The sequence below is a fragment of the Mugil cephalus genome, chromosome 3 (assembly GCF_022458985.1).
Source record: "Mugil cephalus isolate CIBA_MC_2020 chromosome 3, CIBA_Mcephalus_1.1, whole genome shotgun sequence".
NCBI lineage: Eukaryota > Metazoa > Chordata > Actinopteri > Mugiliformes > Mugilidae > Mugil > Mugil cephalus.
The window spans coordinates 21877518-21901724 of record NC_061772.1 but is presented as its reverse complement, the minus strand read 5'-3'; the positions used below and the strand labels follow the sequence as shown (position 1 = coordinate 21901724).

The 24207-nt window shown below is 40.9% G+C and overlaps 2 protein-coding genes across 3 annotated transcripts in view; one reads left to right on the top strand and one right to left on the bottom strand.

Annotated features, from left to right (window-relative positions):
* The first annotated feature begins 14847 nt into the window (after window positions 1-14847).
* Window positions 14848-21858, top strand: anp32a (acidic (leucine-rich) nuclear phosphoprotein 32 family, member A). Its single transcript, XM_047581605.1, has 7 exons — window positions 14848-15266; window positions 18933-19082; window positions 19164-19286; window positions 19391-19589; window positions 19675-19790; window positions 19873-19927; window positions 20541-21858. The coding sequence occupies exons 1-7, from the start codon at window positions 15213-15215 to the stop codon at window positions 20606-20608; spliced, it is 765 nt and encodes a 254-aa protein (XP_047437561.1). The 5' UTR covers window positions 14848-15212; the 3' UTR covers window positions 20609-21858.
* The window catches only part of coro2ba (coronin, actin binding protein, 2Ba), a 43890-nt gene continuing 41339 nt past the window's right edge, over window positions 21657-24207 (bottom strand). For both annotated transcript variants that reach the window (XM_047581604.1, XM_047581603.1), the window contains exon 12: window positions 21657-24026. In XM_047581604.1, the coding sequence (XP_047437560.1) occupies window positions 23892-24026 (135 nt within the window). In that variant the 3' untranslated portion in view covers window positions 21657-23891. The remainder of the gene's footprint in view (window positions 24027-24207) is intronic.

Sequence of the window (24207 nt, the reverse complement as noted above, 5' to 3'; positions counted from 1 at the left end):
CTGGGACTCTAAATGTGTGTTGCCTGGGATCTTGGCACAAGGGATTGTGATGGTCATGATCTTGTAACTAACACCCCTTTCACATTGAAAATCCCAGGGTTTTCAGGCCTGGGTCGACTCGCCTTTGGTGCGGTTTCACATCGCCAGAAGTCCCGGGTCAGACCTCCAACTTTGAGAGCTGAGTGCCTGTTTTTTTCCTCCCTTTCATATGTCGTAGCGTTAACAATGTCATCATTACACATTTAAGTACAGTACACACAGGTAAACAATGGGCAGCATGGTGTATTTTTTCAACGCTATCAGTTTGTTGATAATCTGAAGAATGGACCGGTCAAACTCCCGCTCTTTCAAAAGGCTGCTGATATTTGAATAAGTCACTGTGTCCTGCACAGAGCCCGATATCTGCCAACGTACCTCCTCTTCTCCTCGGATGCAAAGCAGCTTGCAGAGCTCACGGTCTTGCCAGTGCGCTCCTATGATTGTTAAAAAAAGCATGGGATAATGTTATACAAGCTGTGTATAAACACAGTCACACATGCATTCCCCGATCGGTGCAATTTCCCAAACATGAAGTAGGTCTAATTCACCTATGTGTTTCCAATTTGATTTGTTTGACTGATAAAAAAAATTATGTGTTTCTTGTTCTGTTGTGACACACACACACAGAAAAAAAAAAAAAATGAACATAAATCTCTGCCCTTCAGAGATCGGTCTTTATGGGAGTAGACCAAAACTTTGCTCTGTTTTTGAGCTGGAACTTCTACAGTGATACAGTCTGACAGGCTGTCGAGTGACAAAATCAGAATGTAACAGACAGGTACATCAACATGGTCGACGTGGGTTTTTCGCAAAATTTTCAGAGAACTAAACTGATGTATTTGTTGCCATTTTTAGAAATGGTGGAGGTTAACAGTAAATTAATACACTGAATTTTAGTCATAAAGGCTACTCATTTTTTTAGTATACTTGATTTGCATTTCCTACACAAAGTTACCTGGTCAACGTTAGCTTGGCCTCAAAATGCCAACTACTGCCTAGCAACAGTGCTCCGCTGACTTACGGCTGATGCTACCACTTTAACACTGTGCATTTATTATACATAACTCAAGTTCCACTTGAAGGCAGCAGTACACAAAGCAGGTGATGGTATAATGAAAACAATCACAGTCACAGGGGTGGGAAGAACACAATGGCAGGAAGTAAAACACAAGGAGGCAACGAAGCAGGACACACAACCTAAAGGCAAAACAAAACCAAAACACAAACTGCGCATATTGTCGCTGTCTGAGTAGACGATCTCCTATCAAAGGGAGGCAGTTAATGAGCAGCATGTTGCTCGTTTTTTGTTTCTTTTACTAAATGATAAGTTCCTTTTATTCCGACCAGTTTTCCAGCACTGAGACAACTGTCAAACCTGACACATTCCTCCACCTACTCTCCGTCTTTACTTCCTTCTGGCGAGGAGTCAAGAGAGACAGCAAGAGTGAGACGGTACAGCTGCACTGTGACAGCAAATCAGTGCCGCCATTGTTACAGCTACACAGACACAGAGGGAGTATCGCTGAGGAATTTAAATAACAATGCCTTAGAACAATAAATTCTTTCCACGTGCAGCAGACTGAAAGGTCAGATACAATTCATACAATCAATTTTGGCTCTTAATTCTTGAAAATGTATTCTCGTGGAGTCATTCTGAGAACCATGAAACGGACTAAAAGGAAGCAACACGTCAACACATCCTTTGTGTTAAGTCTGAGAGGAGTATAAAATCACAAAATAGCAAGTAAGTAAGTTTCTGAGTAAATCCAGATTTACTAAAATCGTCTAAAATTAGACGAGCAGGCAGTTTTTCTACCGCAGGAGAAAAACCAGAGCCACTTTATGAAGCTGGGGCCGCTTCTTATGGCGTAATGGAAATTATGCAAATGAGGGCCAGATTTTAAGACTTTAAAAACATTAACACGGGGAGAAGTCATGCAAATTACAAAAGCTCTTCATACCAGAAAAATGTAGAGCTGAATTAATCTCCCAGAAAAAGTTAAAGCTGAACTAATCTCCCCGCCTTCTCTCTTTTACCGCGGTGATTTCTAGGAGAGGTTCCACTAAAGCTATATATATATATTTTTCTAAGGAGACCTTGGTCACGATGCATCTGTCTGGGAGGAACAAGTGGATGTCTTCATCAATGTCAGTCATGTATCAAAGGGCACTGCTGTGCAAGAGTTTGACCAAAAATAAAAAATTCCCCAAAAAAAGAACAGCAAAAGCACATAAAAAAATATATATTTCTTTCTATGCTTTATAATGAGTTGTTGTTTATAAGGATTTGCTTTATTGATCTGATGTTAATTAATGTTATATAATGTGTGATGAAGTGGACATTAAACTGAAGCTATTTGAGATTCAAGGGGGTTTGTGAGCAAAAGGAGCCATACAAACGACGCATTTAGGTTATCACTTTGTAATAGTTTCTTTTGAGGTGTGTACTGCCTCCTGAGACCTCACGTCCTCATATGGGGATGGCAAGTTTTAAGTTTGGGGTATCTTATTCTGCTTCATTTAAACTTCCTAATTACTAGGTACTAGTTGGTGTAAAAACACAGAAACAAATGTGGACAGGTACAAAACCTCACCAAATTGTACAGTTGATTTTTTTTTCTAGTTTAATATGACATGCAGATTCTGACAATAGTAAGAAGATGTAACTTCGCTAATTAGCAAGTACTCGATTGAGGATATTGGGATTTCATTATTTGCAATTCTGCTTTTGCACAGCAAAAACGTGAAAATTAACATTTTTATATTTTGTTACATATCGCCGACTTTATTATAATACTGAGTGGAATAAACCCTGTGTCCGCACATGAGGACATATTTTTGTCAAAAAAAAACCCAAGGTTCAAAGACGCTGCTTAGTTTTTGAGAGAGGAATTGAAAATGCACACCAAACAAAAGCTCAGGTCTCGGGAGGTTAAAGATGAATAAACACTGAGAGGACCTCCACCCTCCTAGAGCGACTCCTTTACTCAGTGACGGCGCTGATCCGGGAAAATTCACTTTGCTTTGAAATTAGTTTATAGAGATTTGCTGCTGCAGCTGTCACTTCACCATGGAAAGTCCTGCCAACTGTCTCAGGCTTTTGCTTTGCAGCTCAGGTAGCGATACCACCACCAACCATTAGATCAGTGGATGAAAAAACATGGACTCCTCATAATTATCCGATTCAGCTCATCACATTTCATTTTAGTATCAGCAAAGCCCCAAGTAATAACATTCACAATTCAAACACTAATTAAAATTCAAGACACGCAATGGAATAGCGCTCTCTTTTATCATTACACACACAAAGTAGCAAAGTGATCAATTTGCTGACTAGTTCCTCCCTTCCGTCTCTAAAAACAGCCTGGATGGTGCATTCAGAGGTTCCTGACTCATGGAGATTGTAGCATTTCCAGTTAAGACTGCTTTAATTAGAGTTTATGAGAACAGTCAGAACAACAAAAGGGGTTGTGCAGCTTTACACTAAGTGGACTACACGGATTAGGGTGCAAGTTAGGTTAATCTGTGGTTCTAAATTGTCTGTAGGTGCAGCATGTGATTGGTTGTTTGTCTCTCTATGTTAGCCCTGTGATACTGGCGACCCGTCCGGGAGGGGATGAGCCGCCCTGCAGACCCCGGATAGGTGGCTATAGAAAATAGATGGATGTTTTCATTGGGACAGTTGAAAATACCAGATTCGTCATTACACAAATCAGCCATAACATTATGGCCACTGACATGATAAGTTCAATGCCATTAATCATCTTGTGATAATTCGATGTTCTGCTGGGAAACTTTTGGACCTGGTATTTATGTGGATGTTTCTTAGACATGTAGCCCCCACCTACACCAGACCAGGCACCCCCACCCCATAGCAATGACACTCCTTGATGGCAGCAGGATGCAGCCTGACACAGACACACACAAAAACAGTTTAGGAACAAGTAAAAACAAAAAACATGAAGAACAGCAGAAGGTGTTGACCCAACCTCCAAATTCACTAGATCCCAAACGGATCAAATATCTGTGGGATGAACTGGGACAAGTCTGATCCACAGAGGCCCCTCCCCTCAACCCACAGGACCCAAAGCCCCCCACTAACATCATCTTGTTACCAGACACCCTCAGAAGGCCCATGTCCTCCTCCCTACAATATTATCAGTTCATAATGTTATGCCTGATTGGTGAAAATCATTGCGCATTTTGACGTGTTTTAAACAGGATCGTTGGTCAAGTTATATGATTCTCCCCTTGGGTGTGAGAGGTCCTGGGTTCAAATCCTGGACAAGACCTGATGTTGTTGTGGCTGTTTGATCGCCTCTATGTACATGTAGTTGTCAAGGGGATTTTCATGTGGTGAATAAATCAAGTCATAATAAAGTGCTTCACAAAATAAGAGACAGAACTGTATGTGAAGAGAGTATTAAAAAGAATCTACACAGTTTTGTGCCTATCGATTTCACATTTCACTGAAAAGGTGCTGGTGGCACTAGCTGAGTCAAAAGTCATTATCATCGCAGCACCATGGGCGTTTCTTTCACGCAAGCCGTCCACATGTGTGTCCGACCGGCAGCCACGTCGGCAGCATCCTCAGAAACACTAACTACAGACTCTGCACTTTGCTTTAACTGCGGCAGCGGAGCCCCTTAGCTTCATTCCAGCACACTGTAGAGATGATCAGATCTGTGTCAAACGCTCTTCCGCCTCGTAATTAACATGAGGACACTGCTACAGATTAGCACATGGCAAATATGTAATTATGCCTCATCCACTGCGCTGAAATACGATTAGCCTCAGGCGGGGATATTTGGTGTGAATGTGTATGAGTCAGATAGAAGGAGAGATGGACTGTGTGTGTGTATGTGTGTTAGTGTGTGTGCGCACAACAACACTCCAGATATTGGGAGTGAGTTTGAATCAAATGAAGCAGAACATGTTGTGTATTGAGGGCAGATGAACGTATCAGTTGCTGTTTCTCTTATTAATGCTTCTAACTTTCTCGTATGTCTTTGAGAAAGTCGTTTTTTCCCTTTTTCCTGTCTGAACCGGAGCTCACATTGATAATTTAAAGAAAATCCTACAGCAGATTAATCACAAGCACCATCTCCAAAGAATTACCCATGCATGAATTCTTTTTAAAGAAGCATGAATCGTGTTTTTCATGTGGTTTGTTTTGAAATTGCACACCAGTGGGGGAGAAAGAAAGAAAAAAAAAAAGCTTGTGGGTGATGGGAAGCTTGAAGCTCAACAGGGAGAGGCTGGAGAGCGGAGAGTCTGCACAGTAACATCTGACTGCTCTAGTTGAGCAGAATGGAGAGGCCTCATTAAATTTTAATTGCGGCACGATGTTGAGTGCATCGCCATCTACATCAAGATGCATGTGACCTTCTTTTTCCTCAATTCACTTCCACCGAATGCGCTTGCGCATCTCATCTCCCGTCTGCTGAGCAGCGTGTGATTAAATGAAAGCGTCCTGTGAAAAAAAACATGGTTAATTTCACAATTTAGATTTTGAAGAACAATGAGCCAAAAAGCTCTCCAGAAGCTGTTCTCAGAAGCTGCATTTCAAGACTTGAGCATATAGACAGAAACAATACAAATCACTATCCGGCATTAGGAATAAAACCGGAGTCAAGCGATCCGCCACAGTTTCGGTTTGGTGTGAGAAGACGGAGTCATATGAGCAGGAAACGGCCTGTTCATTGTTCTCACTGGAGGAGATTTGTGTGTGTTTATCGTCTTCCTGTCCAGGACTGGTGTTGCATTACAAGGTACTGTCTCCAAACTGCCAGAATCAATTAACATGAATAATGAATGCCTACTGACGCTGTTGGTCTTGAGTGCTCGTTTTGTTACAGCTCCCATTGTTCCTCCGCTTGCACGGCGTTTTAATTTTGCAGCAGGTACAAGGAGCTAATTCTTTTACAGATAAAAGGTAGAAGTTCTTCATAAGGCATCACACACATGAGCCTCTGCACTCTGCATCGCAACAACAGGAAGGAAGGAACGAATGAAGGAAAGTGATGCACGAAAATCACGGAACATTGATGAAGCATCGCCCGCCAAGATCACTTCACACGCTCCAGCACCCTCAGCTGCAGGACTCACACATATAAGACAACACATGATGGGCACTAACCAGCGGTCACGGTGCTCCAGCAAACACTCAGCCTTTCACAGCTACTTCAACATAATGTTATCCTGCACAGTGAGCTCAGAAATATCGAATATCTTTATCCGGTCTATTACAGACAATTTGGTAAGTAACCGAAGTAAGATAAATGAGTTAACTACCAACATCCACATGCAGAAATCAAAGAATGACAAATATTTAATACGCCGTTGTATTTGCCTTACATCAATGTCATATCGGTGGCCCTGCCAGCATGAGGAAGTTAAGCTGGTATAATGAGCTAAGCTAACCAGTTTAGTACAATGTGTGTTAGCATTAACTAATTAACCCCAAACAAAGACAACTTAAGGTGAGTGTCATTAGGTTTGCAGGTATATGGTTATGACCACTGGCTGCAGATAAAATTGTGATATTCCTAAAGAGCAGTTTTGAAGCTGACTCCACCTCCTTCCCGGCTAATTAAAACTCACTAAAGCGGTCACACTTTAAGCCTCGATTAAGCCAGTTTTCATGAATGGGTAAATAAACTCTTGAGACCAAAACTATTTTTTGTACCATGGCTGTTTATTTTTGCTGTAATATTCTAATATAGAGGTCTTTGGTATATAACTCACTTTTGGGAATCATTCTCCAAAATTTGGCATATCTACGTTAGCATGTTAGCATTAGCTCCATGTTAGGGCGACACAGTTGTGTGGTAGTTAGCACTGATTCAACACAGACAGAAGGTTCTTGGTTGGAATGCATCGGCTCACTAGGGCCCTTCTGGTGCAATCTGCATGTTCTCCGGGTACTCTGGCTTCCTCCCACCATCCAAAGACATGCTAGTTAGGTAAATTGGTGATTCTAAATTGGCCGTAGGTGTGAGTGTTTTTTGCCTGGCGACCTGTCCAGCGTGTACCTCTTGCTCAGTGACAGGTGGGATATAGTAGAACCATCATCAATATTGTTAGTGCTTCTATCATTATTAAACTACAACAACAAAACTACAAATGCTGACCTCACAATGATACATCATGTTAAAGCCCAGGGTGGTGCCTTGAGGAACACCAGTCCACTCTTTCTGTAAACCATAAATACCTATGGGAATTTTCATGGTAATTTGTCCATTAACTGTTGAGATATTCAGTCTTGGGGAAACATGGTGAATTGCCTGAAAGGTCAGCATTGTCTCGAACTAAAGCGAAGCCCTAGCAAAGCTAAAAATAGCATCTCATCAGTTCCATCAAAGTGTTTCGTCCAGTGTTAGAGTCAGGCTTTTTTTTTTAACAGTATGTGTATGCATCAACTGCAAACACCCAACCAGCAGAAGTGCGTCATGGGTTTGTGAAGACGTAACTGTTGTTGATGTTACTTGTTGGTGTTATTGGTTTTGGCTCGGTTGTAATTAAATGACATTTAAGGTGGTGTTGAAAGTGATATATACAAAAAAAAAACTTCCAAGCTTCCAAGGATGGGACTTGTTTGTGTGGAACATCCCACAGATGCTTGATTGGATTGAGATCTGGGGAATTTGGAGGTCAAGCCAACTCTTGAACTTGCTGTTGTGCTCGTCGAACCGTTCCTGAATCAATTTGGCTTTGAGGCAGGCAGCGTTATCCTGCTGAAAGAGGCCACTGTGATCAGGGAATATTATGACAATGGAAGGGTATACGCAACTATGCTTAGGCAGGTGGTGCGTGCCAAAGTAACAACCACATCGGACATGACCCAAAATGTGCGTCCTGTCCGATGCCAGCAGGGATAGACTCCAGCCCCCTGCAACCGACCACAGGATGAGTGTTCATAAACACATTTTGTAACAAAGAGGCAACTGATTACAAGATGTGTCAGTGTCAGGGTGTACAAAATGTTGTTAAAACCAAGATGGCAATGCTCCAAAAACACTTAAATACAGCAAAGAAACTTTCATGATTGCATCCAGTATCAGATCAATTCAAAACAACTCTGCCCCTTTCTGGAACAAAAAGGATTATTTATGAACCATTATGTTCTCTGAATATCTACGACGTACCAAGAAAGCAGACAAATCCAACTTCTATCCCCAGATTGTGTATTATTTTGACAGCAGAATCATTCCCCTGAAGCTTTATGGAGTATAATGTAAGTCTATAAATGATGTCTAGACAGCACAGCAGCTGTTTAGACTTCACACACAAAAACTGAAGGCACACATGACTGATTCCTGCATCTAAAAAAAAAATAAAAAATTTAAAAAAAAATCAGGTTTCTGCCCCGGACATCTGCCAAATTGTTTCAAACTCCAGCAGAGAAAACAAAAATCACTCTAATCAGGTCTGTTCAGGTTTTCTGTTAAATTTGCAGGCAGCTGCTGGTGGGAGACAAGTTAATTAAAACCGACAGCTAAGTAACGTTACGGGAAAAGATTTAATGAAGAATTTGCCGTGTGTGAGCTTTGGCACAAAGTGCTGCCATGTGGAGAAAAGTGGAGGAGCTTGATTATTTGTGCAGCGACGCTTCCTCCCTGTCATCACCGTGAAAACAACAAGCACACTTGTTAAAATAAGTTTAATATGTTTTTAACCATCTACAGGTTTCTGAAGCTGTGCTGAACTTATCTCATCAGTGAAATGGCACATGAGGCTTTGTTATTTTATTATTAGTGTTTCCTGTTTATTATATTTTAAATATTTATTATTTTAATTCACATTGGTGAGCAAGAGCTCTTGATAATTGCAGGGAAACTCAGTCTTTTCTTCTTAACAAATGTCTCCCTCTGGTGGTACACAGGTGTGTTACCAACAAGTCTTCGATATCATTGGAAGGAAACTGCATTTGAGTTGAATAAATATTGTCTTTGTCTTTTAAAATTAAAATGTTCTTGTTTCTATTATGTATTTTTGTGTATTGACAGCTGTGGTCAGAATATGGAAACTTTCCTTCTTTGATTGATCAGAAAGGAGTTGTTTCTTATAGTTTTTTTTTTTTTTTTTTTTTTAAATCTACTGAATTACTTTTAAAGTTAATTAACAAATGCACTGACAGTTGCACACAACAAAATTACATACCTACACAGATCAGGCATAACATGATAACCGCCTTCCTAATATTGTGTAAGTCTCCCTCCAAAACAGTTGTGTCTTATCAGAGAATGGACATGGACCTTCTGAGGGTGGCCTGTGGTGTCTGGAAACAGGATGTTGTTAGTGGGAGGCTTTGGGTCCTATGGGTCGGAGGAGAGGGGTCTCTTGTCCCAGTTCATCCCACAGATACTTGATCAATATTGGATCTAGTGAATTTGGAGGCCAGGCCTTGTGCTGTTTCTCATGTTTTTTGAGTTGTTCCTGAACCATCCAGTAGTGTCATTGCTATGGGGTGGGGGTGCCTGATCTGGTCTATGTGGGTGGTTCATCACTAAGTTACATCCACACTGATGCCAGGTCCAAAGGTTTCACAGCAGAATACTGAACTGTCACAACACGGTCAATGTCATCCACTTCTCCTGTCAGTGGTCATAATGTTTTGCCTGATTGGTGTAATGGCAGATCTTCTATTTTCCACCGTCTCAGTAAGACATCCATTCATTCTCTAGAGCCACTTATCTGGGGTCTGCAGTTAGACTGGAGCTCATCCCAGCTAGCATCCAGTACAGGTCGCCAGTATCACAGGGCTAACGTACTGAGACAAACAACTAATCACATGCTGCACCTACAGACAAATTAAAAGCACAGATTAACATAACACAAATGTCTTTGGATTGTGGGATAAAGCCAGAGCCACTGGAAAAAACCCACGCAGACACAAGGGACAACATTCAAGAGTCCAGACGGGTTCAAATCCAGAACTTTCTTGCTGTGAGGAGGCAGGCAGAGTCCATCACCGACTTTTATCTAATCTGGTCATCTGACTGAGCTCAAAGTCTCTTGTGGAAGTGGTAACAACAGCACAGCGTTCATAGAAAAAGAAAACCGTACACACAGACAGTTTTTCCATCTCTGCTTTTTTCCTGCTGTGACATGTCAACATGTCTTGTCCCAGGGCTGAGCCCAGACATGTCCACAGAGCCCTGAGAAGAGGTCAAATGAGTCAGCAAAATGAGCGAAACAGAAACGAATAAAAAATGCAGCATAAACAGCCTCTCTCTCCTCAGCATGTGTTGGGACTGGAAAACAGGTTGGACGGTTTTAGTGAGTGGGTGACTAAGCGAAAGTGACTGTTTTTAAAGGTTAAGGGTTCAAGTCTTAAGGTTTCAGTATCAAAGTGAAACTGTGGTTTACTTGACAAAAAAAATGTGAACACACAACATCTGCACGAATGCCTAAAGACTCAAACACTCGCTCAGATCTATATGTCAGTGCAGACATGGACTGTTCACACGCCTGCCCTCAGGCCGGAGGTACAGGAGTGCGAAGTGCAGAACCTCAAGACTGAACAAGTTCCTTTTTCCCCAATGACACCAGACTCCTTAACAAAGGAGTCAGACTAAAATCATGGACCTTTTCAGTTTCTGTTTACATTTCATCGTTCACACTCTCATTTGCACGTTGATAGTTATTTTTGTTATATTTTATGTTTCTCCTTTTACTAAGATCTTTTTATATTGTTGGGCGTTAGGTCGGATGGCAAGCAAAGAATTTCATTGTACAGGGAAACATGTTTCCACACTGTGCGTGTGACAATAAAACTCTTTAGTTCCTCCTACGGATCAGTTTTATCCAGATATCAATGTCAAGTTAAATTTGAAACAGGTCAGTTGTTGTAAAGCATCTGGAGATAATTTGTATTATTATTGACACAATATAAATAAAATTGAATTGATCTGAATTTAATACATTTGAGCTCAGTTTATAATGATACAAAAACAGATAAATGTACAGAAAGATTTGTCTGTTGTTGTCCAGTGTCATCAAAATGCGTCCACACCATTTAAAGTCAAGCAGGTTGGAAAAGGTGCCCTGAGTCCCTCTAGTGGCAGGTTTGTTACCTCACACTCACTCACTCACTCAGACTTCAATCTCACAAAGAAATACTTTCAATTATATTTCATGTCCCCAAAGAGTCTAAAGAGGCCAGTCACACCAGACTGATATTTCCACGATGCAAAGCTGCACATCTCCTCAACTTCTCTGAGGTCATTTCAGGTTTCACTCTTTCGCCTCTGTGGTAGTTTTGCTTGTTCTTTAGTTTATTTAACAAATCTTCATGGCTGCTGTCAGGTTACACCACTTAATGATTATTTTATATCATCGTAGTTGTTTTAAATCTCTTTATTTCCATTTTATGTCACTCTGTGGTGACGCTACATCTCGCTGTTTATTTTATGTCTCTTTGCTCTCAGGTTACATCTCTTTACTTCTCTCAGTGATCATTTTTTTTGACTCTTTGTGGTTATTTTACTTAGTCAGTTGTTATCAAAGTCATCTTTGTGACCATTTTGTGTTTCTTTGTGGTAATTTCACTTCTCTTTATGATCATTTTTTATCTCCTTGAGGTCATTTTGTGGTTATTTTGCTTGTTACCAAACACACCAGTTGTGGTCATCTAAAAAAATGATTATTTTACATCTCCTTTGATTCATTATACAGTAAATTTCTTTGTTTTTGATTTTTATCAAATATCATTTACATTTTTTTGTGCTTGTCTGTCATCTCTTTGTATTTATTTATGTCTCCATATCGTCTCTGCAGGTGTTTCGTGACTATTTCTGGATGTTATTAGTGATAACCAGTGGCCGTAGGTGTGGATGTGACTCTGAATGCTTGTTTGTCTGCTCTGTGATAGACTGCGGACCAGTTCAGAGTTTAACACACTTCTCACCCAGTGACAGCTGGGATAGGCTCCAGCACCCTGCGAGAGCTGTAGAGATAATCAATGCATGCTTTACTGGGACACTTGAATATAGTGGAGCCGTCGTTAAGGTTATTAGTAGCGCCTGTGCTTGTCTAGCCATGCTGGGTCACATGTGTGAGAGTATGAAGACCTTATCTGTTCACTGACTTCAAAGCCAACAGAAGACTTGACAATATACACTGCTACAATAGTGTGTATGTCGGCCTGGTACCTCTAACCCATCAAGTCATTGACCTCAGAAGTTGTGCTGTAGAGTCTGGCACCAAGATCCAAGCAGCAGATCATTAAAGTCCTGCAGGTTGTGAGGTGGAGTCTCTGTGGATGGGACTTTTTTGTCCAGCACATCCCACAGATGCTAGATTGGATAAACATCCGTGGAATTTCGAGGCCAAGTCAATACCTTGAACTCATTGATGTGCTCCTCAAACAAAGGGCAGGGGAGCGTCATCGTGCTGAAATAAGTCACTGTGGTAGGGGAATACCGTTTCAATTAAACGGTGTATACAACAACACGTAGGAGGTTTGGTATGTGTTAAACAGCCAGATGAATGACGGGACACAAAATGAGCGTCCTGTCCGATGCCACCTCAGATAGGCTCCGGCCCTCTCTGACCTACATGATAAGTGTTCACAGATCATGAAATGATCATGAGTTGCCCTATTGGATACCAACAGTATTCTCACACATGCATTTTGTCATTTTCAAACAAAGGAATAATGCTTAAAGAAAGAAAAATTAACTGGGTTTTACTAAAAGTAGTGATATATATTATACTGTACTATAAGCATCGATATGCAGTATTACTGTAACAGAACTGTCTGATTAGTTGGGACAATACTGCTTTGGTTTTGCAGCAGGTTACAGTTATGGTGATGGTATGTCAATGATCAGTTAACACAGTGATAATTGTCTGGACTCAACAGCAGACTGGACTAACAGCTGCAAACACTACAAGGTGCATAAAAAGTCGTTAAACCGAGGTGGTTGAAACATTGAAAAAACCTTCAGTTTCAAGATCACTTTCCCTATCCCCATTTTGGCTCTGTGGCAGGGAGCATTACCCCAGTGAAAGAGAACACGTGGCTTGCAACTATTCCTGGGATGTTTTGTGCCCTTTTTGCAGGTGATTTTCATCTGCCGGCGCTTATTGTGCATTTCTGTGGAGTTATTTTTCGCTCGTCTTTGAGGTGAAGTACATTTTCCCAGCGATGGCTTTAATTCGCTGTTCAGTCAGTATGTAGTAATAATTAAAGTTAATTTAAGTTAAATGAATAAAAGGTTAATAAGTTAAATTGCTTCACTTCCCCGTAGTCAAGATTAGCTTCATTAACCACATGCGGCTCGTTCAACACTAGTCTGTGATTGACTTGTTTGTGTGCAGTGTGAGGAGCGGAGAGGAGGAATACGATTGTTTCAGAAACCGGTGAGACCAACGGAGGCCGCTACTGACTGACGTCCTTTTATCATGACAATGCACGTTATTTATCACAAAAGTCAGAGGATCGTCCCTCTTCACAAACATGTATTTTATCTTTGACAAAAGATCCACTTAAGCTAACGCAGTCCAACATTTTTTGTTCACTTTAGGTTTTAATTTACTCTCTGACCGTCTGCAGCTACGCTGAACCGGTTAAACAAAGAAGTTGTGTTAAGAGTTTAGGAGAAAATGATGATTTAACAACCTGCTGATGGTCACTTGCTGCAGACTTGTGGCTTTGCTTCCACCCTGTGGAGAAGCTCCGCACAGCGTCAGACTGAGCTCATAGGTTCGTCTTGTTAGTCAATGGAGGGCTGACTGCACAACTGAATGAGTTTATTTGTGTGGAGTGTCTTTCCCTTGCCATTACTCAGAGTTTAGTATGTGTCACATATTATTTTTTTCTCTTTCCTTCTTTGTCCGTGAATGTCCATGTCCTACGTGGGATTTCATTTATCATTTTCATTTGGCTGACGGTACGGCTTTTTAAAAATATTTTTGTATTATTATTTATACAATAATTTATTGTTATCATATTGTTTAACTTAACATTTTACATATCTTGTGCATTTCCCCCATATTTGAATGTAATTTATGCATGTTATTCTTCAGTTGTAGTTCGGTGAGTGATAATGGAGCATAACATTTGTTATGGGAGTAATCAGGAAAATTGGCCATTTCGTTTATTTTCTCTATATTTTTGTGTAATTTTCTGTAATTTTACCTTATAAGGGGTCCAATCCATTAAAGTGGTTGGAACCCTATTGTTTTTGTTTGGAATTCTATTATTATTATTATGTTTGATTTTCTCTTGTTATATACTATTTATTTTTATTTCTTATTTATGTCCATGTCCAGTGTGTTTTAGGAGCAATAAATATATCATGACCATCATCACTCTTTTTGTGTCTTGGAGAAATATTGCATTTTACACATTCTTTCTCATATTTTGTGTACCTGTCTGATATTTTGGTGTCATTTTTATGATATTCTTCAGTTTTGTTATGTGGGCTACTATTTGATGATTCAATTTTTATTTTTTTGCACATGCTTGTAGGATGTGCTTTTATCATTATTTTAATTCCCATTCTATAAATATTATAAAAAAAAATATGGGAGTTGCGAAGAAAAACTGTCAACTGTATTTCCCTCATATTTTAGTGTCATTTTTAGTAATTTATTTCTTGTTGAATTTTCCCCTCCATCATTCCTGATTTGTCTTTTCCTCACGCTTCGTTTAGGGTTTTCACCTTCTTTCCTTGCATGCCCATATTTTTTTTGTGTGTGTTTTTATCAGTTTTCTTTATGAATATATGAATCAACGTATCATTTGCATGTTGTAAGAGAAACACAAAAACAAAACTCCAACGACTCAACACACAGAGACACACACTTCCGTGTAGGTGCAGGGTTTATTTGTGACGGTTACAATATTGACGGTCCCTCGGCTGTAAAAACGATACAGTAAATATTATTTCCATGTAAACTTAAGTTAACAAACAACCAAACTTCGACAACAAAACCCCACCCAATTTTATAAGGGCGGCTCCATTGGCCGGAGCGTCTGTAGATCCGTTCCCTCTTTATTTCTCGCGTCCCATTGGCCGGCGGTGACGACAATCCTGCGCCCTGCTCCCGCCCACCGAGCGGATCAAGTTTGAATGAACAACAGCAGTCTGCTCCGGAGGTGGTAGTTGCATTTGCAGTAATTATTAAAAGTGTGTATCGTGTCGCGGGCGCGCCGATCCAGGATGGACATGAAGAAAAGAATCCACCTAGAGTTGCGGAACCGCACTCCGTCAGATGTAAGTTGGACCCTCACGTCTCGCTTGTTGACGCTTCACTCTCTTCAGCTAATGGAGAATATTCCGTGTGATGCCTTGGCGTGGGGACACAAAGTTTCTTGCAAGTTTAAAAGGCTGATGGAGACGTCGGCTCACATTGTTGCTTTGCCGTCGTGTTTACAGTCGGCAGGTGCTGCAGGAACTTTTTGTGTGCTGCTCCAGCTCCTCGGTTTTGATGTGCAGTTTGAGAATGCAGCACGGCTTTTTTTTTTTTTTTTTTTTTTTTTTGTAATGCTAGCGGTATAAACAAGGCAAGCGGGCACGAGAAGCCATATTTGTAACTTTTGATCCACAAATGTATCCGTGTTGTTGCTATTCGCCGCTTGTTTTGTGTGCTGTCTTGCATGCTTCGACTGGGGGGGTGGGGGGGGAGGCTTAACATTTTTTACGCACTTGGCGCGTTAAGGATGCGGATACTCAAAAGAAATTATCAGTGATGCGTAAAGATCGCCGCCTGGAATTATCGCCTCCTTTCGTGCCGCGTATAGTTTACTCGGACCGTCCAGCTCGAGTGTTTTATTATTTCTGCAGGAAGTGCGTTCAGACGTGGAGCCCGCAGCCGTCCAAGCCGGAGCCGCCACAGTGCGCACAGATGGCCGAATTAAAGCCGCGTTGCTGTGGACCATTAGCGGCCACCAAGCTCAGAGAGAAGGAGGAGGAGGAGGAGGGAGGAGGAGAAGAAGGAGGAGGAGGGGGGGGTCGAAAACACGCAGGGACGGGACACGAAACGCGTCGTTATTAACCCGTCGTTTTTTAATCGGGGCTTGTCGTTTTTTCGACACGGAGCAGCTCGGCCGTAATTAAAAACAGAAACGTTTTCCTTTTTTTGTGGAGCAGCGCCGCTGTTTGTTGCTCCAGTTTCTTCCCCCCCTCGGAACTAGGACACGCCGCCATTTTACCGAGAAACAAAGGCAATTCGAAATACACCGAAACCCTCCCCGTTTATTCGACACAAACGACGAACCATTCCTCATACCTTCTTAATAACAGAAGCACATACTCGCCGTCACTCCAATCGGCGACTTGTTTAGCACAAGCAACAATGAAACGTTTGCGTATGCTGGCAGCTATCTAATCGGCTTTAGCGGCCCCTCCTACTCACAAATGACCCTGTGCACGACTCGTAGGTCTGCTTGGCTCCCACTTTTGTTTTGGCTAATGCGCCGCTCATATTACACTTCAGCTCGGTCAAACAAAACACCCGCAGCCGCCCTGCTTTGTCTGTTTCTACCGAATAAAAGTAGCTAAATGGGATATTTACGTAACGGAAGCGGCGCCATTGCATCGCGATATGTGCGCTGACCACTGAATATTGATGGACGGTGTTTTTTTTTTTATTTTCTTTTTTTTTTTTTTATTTATTTTTAAGAATATAGTTCCGGTCCTCGCCCCTGATTGGTTGAGACACGTTCGAGGCCGAGGTGAAATGTCCGATTACGGCGCACCTGTGACCGCATATCACCCTGATATTTGAAGATTAATGCGCCGAACAGCTAATACTGTACAGTGGGGGAAAAAAAGGCTAGGACTGCCCTCACTTGCCAAAACATTAGGTACACTGGTGTAGACGAATGCTTTCGTTATAATATAACACAAAAGTTGTTTCTGTTATTTAGCCTAGCCCACTGACTAAAATAATAATAGACACATGTGTCGGGACTACATGATGAAATTAAATAGTACTAACAAAACTACAGTTCAACAAATGTTGAATAACATGAAGCGGATTTAGTGCATGTCTCTTATATTAGGATGTGTTTGTTTTTAGTTACTTGCTAATAATCTGGTAAGTATGTAATTGCATTTTATAATAACAATATCTTACTTTATTGCATCTTTTCTAAAAGTATAATCATTGTTAAATAACCCATAAACAGCGCTGGGAGAAGTATCCACCCTTTGCTTAAGAAGAAAATTGCACAATATAATTCTGTAATTAAGTTATGCTTACAAATCATATTTAAATAAAAGCACTTTAATATTATTGGGGGGAAAAAAGGACAAAATATAAATATACCGTACATTTATTATGTATATGGTGATGTGCAGGGCAGGACATCTTTCTAATGTGTTTAAAATTCATCTTTTAAAATTAATGTGGCCTTGTAAATGTGGTCTTGTAAAAATCCTCTTTTGTTGATGTGCTTAAGAACTACACTATATTGCCAAAAGCATTCGCTCATCTGCCTTTACATGTATATGAACTCAGGTGATTCTTAATCTATAGGGTTTGATATGTCGGCCCACCCTTTGCAGCTATAACAGCTCCAGCTCTTCTGGGAAGGCTTTCCACAAAGTTTAGGAGTGTGTTTATGGAAATTGTTGACCGTTCTTGTGAGGCCGGCCAGGCTCCCAGTCTTCGCTCTGATTCATCCGAAAGGCGTTCTATTGGGTTGAAGTCAGGCCTCTGTGTAGGCCAGTCAAGTTCTTCCACACAAAACTCGCTCATCCATGTCTTTATGGACCTTGCTTTGTGCACTTGTGCACAGTCACGTTGGAACAGGAAGGGGCCATCCCCAAACTGTTCCCACAAAGTTGGAGTATGGAATTGTCCAAAATCTCTTGCCATGCTGAAGCGTTCAGAGTTCCTTTCACCAAGGGGCCAAGCCCAGCTCCTGGAAAAAAAAAAAACCCTGCACCATGATCTCCCATCCACCAAACTTCACACATGGCACAATGCAGTCAGACCTGCTGGACTCCACCAACCCCAGATTGGTCTACACGCTGTTCTTGAGCTAATCTGAAAGCCACATGAAGTTTGGAGGTCTGTAGTGATTGACTCTGCAGAAAGTTGATGACCTCTTACTTCAATTTCACGACTGGACTTGTTGCACAGGCGGCATCCTATCACAGCACCATGCTGGGCATTCAGTCTGCATGCCCAGGTGCTTGATTTTATACACCTGTGGCCATGGAACGTATTGGAAGACCTGAATTCAGTTATTTGGATGGATGAGCGAATACTGTTGGCAATATAGTGTATTTAAAATAAGAAAACCAAGCAGCAAAAGTACATGAATGACGTTTCTGGCCAAAAACTGAAACAAAATAGATTTAATGAGCCAAATACTACAGTACACCAAGTCTAATTTATCATCATTGGGAATAGAAGCCAATAGCAGTCATCAACAGTTGTTACGTTTATATGAACAATATCACTTCAATTTGACTTGAGCTAATTTATGTCTTCACATGCCTCAAACTATCAGTTCGAATCAAACATTTTTGATAGAAGAAAAGTGGGTTTGATGTACTGAGGTGGAAACATTTTTTTTTTCAGTGCTGCTGCTCACATTGATTCTGGGTTTGTACATCAGTTCAAAGATTAGTTTGAACAACTCGTGTCATGTTTCTGTCCCTCCTAGAAATCACGTGATGTTGGGGCAAAGGTGCTCAAAAAAACTGGACGTGTTCCAACAAGAGTGAAATTATCACATCAAGTGTTTTAAGTGGTTATTGAATTGATTGATGTAGCTCAATTAGGTAGCTATTGTTACTTGCACTAAGTCCAAGATTTCGTTTTAGCCTAATCAGTCCCTATTCAGACAGAAAATTAAAAATATGTCTAGTTCGCGTGACTTCTCACATTTGACAAATGCTGACCAGATGTATTTGTTTGTCCTACAGGTCAAAGAACTTGTGCTAGACAACTGTCGCTCAAATGAAGGCAAGATCGAGGGTCTAACGGACGAATTTGAGGAGCTGGAATTCCTAAGCACAATCAACGTTGGTTTGACAACAGTTGCCCACTTGCCGAAGCTAAATAAACTCAAAAAGGTGGGTGTTTTTCCTTCTCCACACAACATACGAGTAGAACTTTGGGCTTTTGCACATCTTGATTGTTTAATCGATCGACAGCTTGAACTCAGCGATAACAGGATCTCAGGAGGGTTGGAAGTTCTGGCAGATAAGTGTCCCAACCTCACGCATCTCAACCTCAGTGGCAACAAGATTAAAGACCTCAGCACAATAGAACCGCTGGTGAGTGAGAAAAGGAAGTACTTCAGAAAAAAAACAACAAAAAACATACAAAGCAGCTGTATGTGTTATTCAACAATCTGGATTTTTTTCTTTTCTCTTGACAGAAAGAGTTGGGGACCCTGAAGAGTCTAGATCTGTTTAACTGTGAAGTGACAAACCTGAACGAATACAGAGACAATGTGTTCAAGCTATTACCCCAGCTCACGTACCTGGACGGGTACGACAAAGACGACAAAGAGGCGCCGGACTCCGACGCCGAGGTGTACGCGGAGGGCTTGGACGACGACGAGGAAGACGAAGACGGTGAGTTGGGTCGTTTCCCTGCATCTCTTACAACATTTGTAAACGTCGGCAAGTAATTGACCACCGGCTACTTCTAACTAACCAGATGTAGACGAGGAGGAGTACGACGAGGACGCGGCACCGGGAGACGAGGAGGAGGAAGAGGGAGAGGAGGATGAAGAGGAGAATGAAGAGGAGGAAGAGGAGGACCTCAGTGCGGAGGTGGGACGAGGCTAAATGAGATTTGAGATTTTTTTTTAATTAGAAACATTTGAAGTAACCGTATTATGTGTTTTATCTCAAGGAGGAGGAGGAGGAAGATTTGAACGACAGAGAGGTCGACGACGAGGATGATGAAGGTGAGCCATTCAGATACACTGTTCAGATACACTGTTCAGCCAGAACATTATGACCGGTAAACTGAATAACACTGATTATCTTGTGAGTAGGTTGGATATATTATACACCAAGTGATCATTTAGTCTTTAAAGCTTTAGAAGCAGGAAAAAGTGACAAGTGGAAGGATTTGAGTCACGACTGGGTCAGAGCATCTGGGGTGTGGTCTGCCATATTTATATTAAACCGTGTTGTTGGTATACGACAAATTGGCACACTTGTTTGAAAGCTGCCTCACGTGATTCATTTAGGACAAAACTACAAAGGCAACTAGACTTGTTTGAGTTTTCTTAAATATCATTCAAGCTTCTTCTGAAATGTCTTTAAGAAAACTGACACAAGTCGAGTATTCTGTATTGTAGCTTGGTTTAGTGCTTGAGACCCGACCTAATATTGACCTAAATAAACAATGACTGGGTCCCATGTGTGTTTCTCTCTAATGACAATCAAGAAGTACAATATATAACTGGTATATAGGATGGACAAAAATCTTAACTGTGTGTTGTTTGAGACACCTCATGTTTTTTACAGTAAATGTCTGGCATTTGTGTTTGAAATTCGTCTTTCATTTTGTAGAAGAGGAGCGAGGTCAGAAGAGAAAAAGGGAACTGGATGAAGAAGGGGAGGAGGACGAAGACGATTGAGAATCCTCTCGAAGCTAAGTTGTGAACTGTTTTAAATTCGTATCTCCCAACAACCCCATGTATTTTTCCCCCTTCCCCAGCCCCAGTTTCATATTGCAGTAGGAGTGCTTTTTGTTATCGGCCAGTCAGGTAGACAGACAGACAGACGGGGTGTCCTGGAGGAAAAAAAAAAAAACAAAACAAAACAAAAAAACACAAAGTAAAATTTCTGTACCTTTGATGCTCCCGTGTTCCAGTCTTTACGGTCCACTTTTAACGGCTCTGTGGGCACCGGTTTTGTAATATCAAATATTAGCAAAGATAAAAAAACCTTTTTTGAGAAATGTTTTTGTTTTCTCACCGTTTTGTGTAAGACCAGTTTCTGATGTATTTTAAGATCCCCCCTCCCCTCCTTCAAAAGAAAAAAAAAAACAACAAAATGAAACAAAAAAAAGAGTGCATGTCTAATACATTTTAAAGTCAACTACTGGATTTCATGTATGGCTGTCCTCTCCTCGTCTTAAACTTATTTTTTTTCTGCATTGTATTTTATTTTTATTTTTTAAATGTAAGTTATGTGTTTGTAGTGTCACCAGTATGCCAATACTCTCTGCTGTCCTGGTGTGAAACTTGTGTCTGAACATGCACAGTGTGACCCTCGCAGGGCATATTTTTAAATCATAGCAAAAAAATGTCTGCCCTTGTCAAAGCTGCTCCTCCTCCTCAAACCCTCAGCTTTGATAGTTCGGAAATTACGTGTTCTTGTAAATAATGACCAAATCTATTTTTTTGTATTCTCTTTGATGACGGCAGACATTGAACAGACAACTGAAGTGAAACTATGAATTGTAATAAGATATTAAATATGTATGCTGCTTTATTCTAAAAATACGCAGTGTGAAATTTCTTGAATTTGAACATAACTTTGTATGCATAATCTTTCCATAAAGAGAACATCAGAGCTCATTATTTTCCATGTTCTTTTCTGTGACACACAGGTGGCAATGTTTGAATTTGTGGTGGTAGTGTAGAAGAAGTGCTTGATATAAATGGAGGTTACAGCCGCAACTTATGTGCATTGAAAATTTATTTGTTTCAAAGTGTAAACTCTGGAAAACGGTCAGTTATTTGGACTTTGTTTTCTCTAGTGTACGCAATGGTCAAATTGGCCTACCTCAGTGATTTTTCACTCTGTTAAATCCACTGTCATCAGCCAAATTCAGTTTCTTTTTTTCTCCCTCCCATTCACTTCAATAAATCCCTTTTATATATGTTTTTGACGTTTGTGGTCCTTGTGCAACAGCGGTAAAGTGAAAACGTGTCGACACATTTTCCGGGTATCGATGACGAGTCTTTCATTTTTCACACAGAAAGAAAATCAATCCAGGAAGAACGTTTCATACAACAGATCATGTTAAATGTTCCATATAGACCCACAATGCTACCAGAGATTGAGCAAATTTGAGCCCTGGTTTATTTGATCACCTAAAGGTTCAGACACCAGACAAACTTGAAGTTCTTCCATCTTAAATACCACTTGAAGAGTTATTTGAAAAGCGTAAGGGTTAATCTGCATGGCTATCCTAAAGCGAACATTTTAGAGGTTGATTTTGAGTCCTCAGTTACCTACGTCAACGGCCCTGAAACTCTGGCTTCTCGTCTTTCTCTGCTGCTCATCTACCTGGAAGATCCTTTTCTCACTGTCTACCTTCACTGGAACCTTTCATTTTACCTGCAAGAAACAGACATCACATGTGGTTTACCATTAATTAGTTCAACTGAAGCTACAAAGCTTTGCACCTACAATGTCACTACTATTACCTTTAGTCCTTCACATATGTGTTACTTACAAATTACATAGTTCCAACCACGTATTGGATTCATCTTTTTACTTTTCTTAAACCCCCGTAGAGCAGAATTAGTGATGAGATGATTGACACTGATGACTTCATGAACATTCGCAGTATCTTTCTGGTAACTTTGCTGTTTTACTTGTCCCGATTAAATGTTACTTAATTAATTTCTCTTAAATATAAAGCTAAAGGAAAGGAGTCTATTTGTTTTTTTTTTAAAAAAAAGATTCATTTAAGTGTGTTGATGGTACACGTGGAGGAGAGGAGAGGCAATTGACCTTATTTCTTAAGGGCAACACATCTACAGGCATACACGTCTCAGTAATGGTAATGTACTACTAGTTTAAATGTGAAAGGATGGCAATTGTTACGGTTTGTTCTGTTAGGAGTAGGCAATAGCTTCGTAACTTATCTGAAGTTATGCGTCAAAGCTCTAAAAACCATGTAAATTGGAAACATTCAGCAAAATCAAGCATCACAACCATCGTACAAAACCAGTGGGATTAACAAATATCCACGTTATTAGCTAAAAGGGTAAGAGGTGACAAATAAATAGAAGCAAATATACATTAACACCCCCGAGCCCGTCCTCAAAATTAGCCCTAAATAACCAGAAGCAATCAGCGAATCTTCCCTTGAGACTGTATTAGTCACAAGTTCACCAGCTGCACATCCACGTCTCCTCTGCTGCTTTCCCACCGTTTAAATAAAGACTAACTGCTATCAATGGGAATAAAACTGCATTTGGGGGGGGGGGGGATCTACATGTCAGCGAATTAAATTTATAGTCAACATTTGTATCTGAGAAAAAAAAAAGTTAAGGGATGAGCAGCTTTGTGAAAAACATGATCCCGTGTCTGCGAAACTCTTCTCGTCTGAAAGGTGCAGAGCTACTTTGCGTCCTCCATTTTGAGGTGGTGTTGCAGCTCGCTGCAAAGTGGGTCTGCAGCAGGGACTAAGGCATTGGGAAAGAAAAACAGGAGGCAGTGGTAGTCTTTTTTATCCTCCAGAGTCTGGGGACCGTTGCAAGGCAATCAAGGCATTGCCACATGGACAGCAGGGCAGGCATAATAAGACAAGTACGGAGGCGGCGTGGCTGAAAATATTCAATAAGTGGTCATTATACTTAATAATATCAATTTATAAAAACGGAAAATGCTAAAATTGACTTGATCTCAAATTTCCCGTATCATCTTCTCAATGTTTCAGTGGCAATCCCTGACCTGTCTCCACTACAATATTCCAGTAATTGCATCAGTTAAGACATAATCCCAACAGTTAGCATATTATTGTGTGCATTATGCAGGGCTGCAGGAATGAAGTTATGATATCATGTGGTATATCAAAAAAGCAGGGCGGGAGGGGCTCAGAAGCTTGTCGGAGGTCAGAAATATTGAGTGGGGGGGGGGTGGGCAAAGGAAGCAGCTTTGCCAGTCCAGAAGGCTGAGAGGTCAGACGTTGTTGGGGCTAACGTTCTTCAGGTTGTTGAGCTCCAGCTCCAGCTGGCGTATTCGCACGTCCTTGGTGGTCAGCTCCTCCTTCAGCCGCCGCAGCTCATCCTGCTGCCGGAAGAACATCCGCAGGAGCTACGGAGAGAAAGACACAAAAAACACCAATGTACTTTCATGCAAGCAGGAAGGCTAGAAAGAAGGCATGAGGATATTTGAAGGAGTAGCACGGGATGTTACGTCCACCTGAAAAGTGGATTGTATCTGCTTTATCTGCTGTTAATATTCTGTTATTTACAGCATTATTAAACCCACTCAA

Excerpts from the sequence above, each read along its gene's own strand:
- anp32a (XM_047581605.1), top strand. The coding sequence starts at position 15,213 with ATGGACATGAAGAAAAGAATCCACCTAGAGTTGCGGAACCGCACTCCG. Across the intron at positions 19,287-19,390 it reads TCAGCACAATAGAACCGCTG|AAAGAGTTGGGGACCCTGAA; the intron begins GTGAGTGAGAAA and ends TTCTCTTGACAG. Across the intron at positions 19,928-20,540 it reads CGACGACGAGGATGATGAAG|AAGAGGAGCGAGGTCAGAAG; the intron begins GTGAGCCATTCA and ends TTCATTTTGTAG.